A 6,894-nucleotide genomic window follows, 5' to 3' on the forward strand; every position below is an offset into this window, starting at 1 on the left:
AAATATATAAAGCCAAACAATATATGAAATATAATGATAACATTATATATATATCATAAACAAACAAAAAATAACCAGTAAATTCATCATGGAAAGGATACATTTTCAATAATAATAGAAAGGTTCCGTTTCCAGTTAACCCAGACAGAGGCATTGCACTCGGCTGGTTTCAAGAACAACAGTCCACCTCATCACAAGAACAAGATAAGACAGAGTACAAAAGACATTGAGACCGAGTCGAGACCGAACCCATTAACTCACCATCTCAGACTCAATCGCTACAACACTACAAATAGGCTTTACTTTTGCTGCTATGGTAAAACCTCACTAGAAGATTACTGCTAGATACTTTATATTACCTTACCTTCCCTACATTCCATTAAGATAGCAGCTGTCAAGGAACTGACTCCTCTCACTCTTCAGTCATGATGTCATCTCCTGAAGTCCTGCATGAACTTCTACTCTACCCTGCGGTCTGAATGATCATCAACCAGCAAGGGTTTGTTTCTCTCAGCAGTGGCCTCGTGTGTAGCCTACAGATGTTTGTTAGGGCTTAGGAGACAGATATTATTTTAATCCGATCACTTCTGCGATTTAAACTCAAGCCATCTGGAGCTTTACCCCAGCCCTGAATCAGTCTTAGCAGGAGATTATGAACTCTAACAGTCAAATCTTATCAGAATGTCGACACCAAAAAGGAAATGTTGCTTCTTTAGCATCTTTTATCCCTTTAAAGCCAGTTTCTGGCAAAAACAACCATGAAAATGACCACAAGTGTGATTATGTAAGAGTGCCATGTGTGGAAATGTGGGAGGATCAAGCTCTTACCTGCTGTCTGGTAGCTCCTCTGGCTGTTCCTTCGCTGGGGGAAAGCTCTCCTCACTAGGTGTCTGGAACTCTACTTCAGCTTGAGGTGAGTCAAGGGTCTCAAATGGTCTAGGGAGAAAGAGCAAGTAGATCAAGAGATGATGAACGTCACAATGCAAAGATCCTATCAGCAATTGTTTACAGGCTGTGAGAGTGTGTGCTGTGTTTGTGGGTGTGTATATGAATGGGCCCTTTCTTGCCCTAAAGGGCATGAGCTGATGTCACTGCTGAGGTCACCTTCAAGGGATAATGGGCTGTCGTAGTGCTTGCACTTGTCTCCACTTTCACTCAATACGTCACGTGCATTAAACCACCACAATTATTAATGCTGCGGTAAAGCCTTGATCTACGCTTGCTTATCTGTTTGCAATTGAAAATGGAAACTAGTTACATAGACACAGTGTTTTCTATGCCAAATGCTAACATCAAAAATATCATCATGGTTACTCAGTAAACTGTTGCTGTCGGAACAAAAATTCTTATCTCCACAAAAGCAACTTTTCAGGAAAGGGAAAAAAGTTAACTTTTAATCTAAGTTGACATGATACACTTTTACTCCAGGCAATTTTTACCCATTTCTGTTTGTCCATTTATCATGAATTTTTCACACAATGTAAGCTGGTTTTCAAATTATGTATATTAAAAAAGTAACCAAAAAGAAAAAATGGAGATACTATTGTGTCCCAATAGCAATGATTCCACAAGCACTCTTTCTCACACACAAATATAAACAACTTTTAAGGCCGCAGTACCTGTTGTCTGCAGGTCCATGAGGGATCTCAGCCTTATACTCCTGTGAAGTCTGAGAGATGGACACTGCCTCTCTCATTGCTTTGAGCCAGTCCAAACTCTCACATGATCCTTCTGTGCCTTGCCTCACAGTCTCTAGATTCATCTCTTTTACAGGGCCAACAGCTGGACCTAGGCTGCCAGAAACATCCTCAGCTTGTGACACGCTAGTGTTTGGACTAACTGATCTCTGCTCATCTTTTAATACTTGTTTGCTGTCCTCACTACCATCAGTCTTTTCCTTCTGTATTTCATTGCCGAGTTGAATGAAGTCCACCTCTCCACGTGAACTGTCTGTTGGGTCATGATTCTCTTCACTCTCAGGTTTTGGCATTTCTGAGGCATTTTCACGTAGACTTTGAATGAAGGACTTCGTAGACTCCTGACTGGGCTGAGTGCTAGGACTGGGTAACGTCTGAGAGGAGTCCTGTGAGTTTGTCACCATGGAGACAGCAGTGGATTCAGGGAATAATGATGATTCAGTAACAGAGAGCTGCTTCTGTTCAGACTGCAATCCTCCAGCAGTGCCTGATGCTGACAGATCAGAGCCACTACTCACTGTTTTGATTGTAAGGGACATAGAGTTCTCCTCTATATTTTCAGACAACTTGCTCTCATTTCCTTCCTCTCTGTCTTTAAAATCAGGCTCTGAAGACCTGGTCTCAACACTTTCACACATTTCTGTGAATTTCCTGTTCTCGTTCTCTCCTCTCTCCTCATTGCATCCACCTATCTCTTCCTTCCTGCACTCACTTGCTAAAATTGTTGCTTGAGTCTTTATATTTTTGACCTCCTCTTCAGTCCCTGTACATGTTTTAAGAGACAGTAATTCAGTGTTTAGTTGCTCTTCATGAACTTGGTCCTGACACACCCCTCTGGAGTCTAGAGGGGCTGTCTGGTTATGTTGCTCTACCTCCAAAGCCATGGTCTCAGCCTGGTTAGTTAGATTAGTTGGTGTGATAGGGAGTTCCATGAGGTGAGATTGAGCTTTATTTGTGATATCTGCATTATCCATGTCTTGAGGGACCTCATCCACATTGTCACTCTCTGCTTTCTCTTGGAGCACAGGAGCCAGCAAAGGAGCACCAATATCAGGAGTATGCTTAAGAGTGAGCTGGACAGGAGGCTCGGCCTCCTGCTCACTAGACAGACCTCCAGGAGTTCCAGGAACAGAAGCCAACACAATGTCAGCCTGACTGGTGCATACTTCAGTACACTTGCTGTTGCCAAGGATGACCGCATTCAAAGACTGGTCCTCTTTTTTGTGTGAGCTGCTGGAATTCTCAACAGGCTTGGTTGAATCATTTATAGCCAGTTCTGCAACTTTATTGGGGTCAGTAAAGGTGTTCTCCAGATTTCCAGATTTATCCACGTTAACCTCTGATTCACTAGTACAAGCTGGAGGTTTGTTCTCACTTTCATGTGATGCTGTCCTGACAGATCCTAGTAGGTCCTCAAATTCATGTTCAACCCCTGTATTTTCAGCAGCTGCTGCTGAAATGCCTGGCAATTTACCCCCTTCATTTTCTTTCTCCACCTTCTGGTCTATTTGGTTGGTGTCTATATTTTCTGCACTAGATTCACTCAAAACAGATGATGTGGTTTTGATTATGGGAGATACATTTCCAAGGTCTGTGAGTTTGGTTTTGAGTTCCTTTTCGCTTGTCGTTCCATCATGACACATTTGACCCTCAGTAATCTTGTTTTCATCACCTCCTAGCATTATGACACTCTCCAACTCCACCAAACCACTACAGGAGGTCTCAGCTCCTTCTCTACTTTCTAAAATCCGTTTGGCCTCCTCTTCAGAATTAAGACAGCTAACCTTGGCATCTTCTTGACAAACACATTCACGCTTCTCTAAACCTTCACCTAACACTGTTTCTGTGGCATTCTGTTTCTGTGGCTGTTGTAGACCTGGAGGATGAGAGTTCACATTCAGGACAGGTGCCAAATCCAATTCACTCACTGCCTTCTTTTCACTTGTGTGGTCCTTATCACAGCATGACTCCTGCACCACTGGTAGCACTGCAGACAGGTTCTGATCCATGAACGGATCAGTGCCCTCAATCAATGACCTACCACAACTCTGATCTTCCTTTAGAAGCCCTGAGGAGACTAAGCCAGGATCAGACAGAACAGCAGTTTGTCCTGGAATTGTTTTATCCAAGTGTTTTTGTTCTTTGCTGTCCTTTTTCTCTTTTGGCGTAAACTCATGGTCCACATTTATTAATTTCTGATTTTTATGTCTATGTTCTTTTTCCATTCCTTCTTCATGCTGCACTTCTGAAGTGCTTGTTTTCTCTTCTTTAAGATCTTTAGCCACTTGCTCATTCTCTGCACTTAGGTTCTCAGATGACTGCTCATCACAATACTTTTTATCATCATAGATATTATGTTTATCTGTACTGGATTGTTCTTTAAGCAGATTAACCTCATTTGCACTCTGTTGTTCCTCTTGTGGCTGTAAATTAATCATTAGTTTTTCTCCTTCATGATATTCTTGATGCATTCCTTCTGTGTTTACCGAAAGATGCTGTTGAGTTAATACCCCAGCTACAACAACTGTGCCATCTTCAACAAAATTCAATGTTTGCTCTGTAGGCATCTGGCTAAGATTGGTGTTGGTGTCACAGGCAATGAGTTGTGCTGTCACAGAGGAGATTGATTTGAAAGACTCCACCCCAGAGGATTCCTCAGGAACAGAGCTTTCTATATCTGTTAAGGAATTAGAAGTGGCAGACGCTGAGGCCTGAACATCAGCCTTGATATCTACTGATTCTGAGCTGGCATGTTCAGAGGAAAGGTCAAACTTAACTGCTGTTGACATCTTCGGCTTAGTGCCACCGGATTCAGAAACTGCATCACAGCGTTCGTAAAACTTGCCGTCACCACAGTGATAGGAACTGCGTAACAGTTCAGTATTTTCAGCATTTTGCTCAGCATCTTGTCCTGTAGAACTAGCAGTTATGCCTTTTGTAGGTGTAAAGACTGGATCTCTTCCATGATCAGTATTTAATTGCTTCTCTGATGGCCTTGTGACATATATTTCAGATTTTCCATCTCCAGCATTCTCAGTTATCACAGTATCTTTCCTCTCATTTGCATTTTCATGATTATGTAGGCTCTCTCCTGCCAAATCAGTTTCCTGCGGTTCTAGTTCTTTAGGTGCTAACTGGGCCTCTAGTATGGAAGAAGCATGAACAGCTATCATATCCGCTGCCGAGACATCCGTAGAGAAGGAGACTTTGTTTTCTCCCTTTTCCTCCACAGCCCCAGAAGGTTCTTCAGTTTTTTCAACAGTATCGCTTTTTGAAATCTCACCTCTCATCCCTACTTCAACGTCACTTCCATTGTTATAATGGTCGGAGCGGCACTGCACTTCCTCTCCTGGGACAGAAACATCACAGTCGTTAATGAACTCCCAGTGACTCAGCATAGGGCCAGGAGGCCTGAGCACAATAGGCACTTTAGGATCATTCTGAATGCTGGGCAAGGGAAAAATTCCTTCCACTGGACCAGGCACTTCCATAGCAGGGTGAGTAGAATCCTTTGTACCCACAACATCAATAGCAATTTCTGTGACTTTTCCATCCTCATGACCTGAGTCCGTTTGATATTGCAGCTCATCTGTGTGCTCTGCAGGTTTTGTTTGAGGACACCCCTCTGACATCACAGGGGGCTGTTCAGGATTTGGCCTCTGGCCCTGCTGTGATATGCATGTACTTTTAGTAGAGTGACTAGGGAGCACACTGTCTGTTTCTGAGCCTGCAGCAGGAGATGGGATAGATGAGAGAGGTTTCACCTCAGACTTGACAGAGAGCTCTTCACAAACACCTCCCAGTGGATTTGACTCTGGCTTTGACTCCTGCTGTGTACTGTCACTCAGTAAGCATGTTTCTTCTCTTTTAACTGCTGCAGTCACATGTTTTTCCACTGACTTAGCACCCACGTTTTCTTTTGTGGTGACCGAGACCCCTGTCTTTTTCTCTCCCTCTTCATCAGACACAATGAGGTCAGCTCCCTGACACATCACAGCAGAGAAAAGACTCCTGACACCTCCTCCCGCTTGTAGAGTGGTATCCTGCAGTATAGTAGTTTCTTCTTTAGTAGGCTTGACAGAAAGTGTATGCTCCAGGCTGTTCTGAGTAATGATTACAGTTTCATCCTTTGTTTGCCTCTCTTCGTTTTTCACAAGAATTTCAGCATTTTTGTTCATCTCAGTGTTCTCCTCAGCAGTCTTTGGATCATTAATACTCAAATTTGTGACTGAGGGTGATAAACGTGTCTCTTCAACAATACTGACAGTTTTATCTTTTGCACCATTTTCTTTCTCACTTTCACTGTGTACTTGAACATTTTCATTTACAGCAGTGTTTCCCTTTGTCTCCTGAGACTCTGTGGTACTCTTACGTATAGCGGGAGCTGTCTGTTGGGGAGGTTCTGCTTTGCTGGTGCTAAAAAAGCCCTGAAAGTTAAAGCTAGCCTCACTTACTGGGTGCCGCAGATTCTCATGAACCGTCAATGGAGGTAGAGAAGCAAACCCAGTCACCCGGTTGGACAAAGTTGTACCGTCCAATTCCTCTGCAGGGTCCACATTCTCTTTTGCAGATGGGGTCCCCTCCACATTGCTACACCGTCCAGTGACATCCCTCATCTTCAGCTGAGATGTAGACAATAAATGTTGATCTTCACTCCTTGTTTCTTGTTCTGTCCCTGTCTCGACCTGTTGTGTGCCACTGCCTGGAGTTTGAGTCCACAGAGTACTCTGCACCTGTTGATAGCTGGCTTGATCTGCAGAATCTTCACCATCTGCAGAGGCTGCTGGGAGATGTGATATTTCACTGCTTGGCAGTTTTTCTCCCCATGCACTCAAACTCTTTTTTAGATGAGTCTTCTTCTCTACCAGTGCCTTTCTCTCTGTTTCTGTGAAGTTTAAGATGGAGACAGGAGAGGCGAGGTTTGGAGAGCTGCAGGCTTCTGTTCCGCTGCTGGTCAAAGAGGCTAAGGCTGTTTCAGCTCTGGCTGTTGTGACGGAAGTGACGAGCTCACCTCTTTGCTGCGCTGCCGCCAATGACACTGCGTTGTCATGGAGTGGATGCGTCTCGCTCTCTGTCAGTGACAGCCCTGTGGTATGGTCTGCCTGCTGTGTGAATAAAGTCTGAGCTCCTCCCTGTTCTCTCCCTCTCCCCTCCTCTTCGTTCTCCTCTGTCCCTCCCTCTCCCTTTCTCTCTAGTG

General features: G+C 43.9%; 1 protein-coding gene across 8 annotated transcripts in view; it reads right to left on the reverse strand.

The window, feature by feature from the left end:
• tacc2 (transforming, acidic coiled-coil containing protein 2) overlaps window positions 1-6,034 on the reverse strand; it is a 51,826-nt gene extending 45,792 nt beyond the window's left edge. For all 8 annotated transcript variants that reach the window (XM_036574239.1, XM_036574244.1, XM_036574243.1 and 5 more), the window contains exons 1-2: window positions 1,620-6,034; window positions 829-936 (exon numbers count right to left, since the gene is read on the reverse strand). In XM_036574239.1, coding sequence (XP_036430132.1) covers window positions 829-936; window positions 1,620-5,875 — 4,364 coding nt within the window. In that variant the 5' untranslated portion in view covers window positions 5,876-6,034. The remainder of the gene's footprint in view (window positions 1-828; window positions 937-1,619) is intronic.
• Window positions 6,035-6,894: the final 860 nt, after the last annotated feature.

Source organism: Colossoma macropomum, unplaced genomic scaffold, assembly GCF_904425465.1.
Source record: "Colossoma macropomum unplaced genomic scaffold, Colossoma_macropomum, whole genome shotgun sequence".
NCBI classification, from domain to species: domain Eukaryota; kingdom Metazoa; phylum Chordata; class Actinopteri; order Characiformes; family Serrasalmidae; genus Colossoma; species Colossoma macropomum.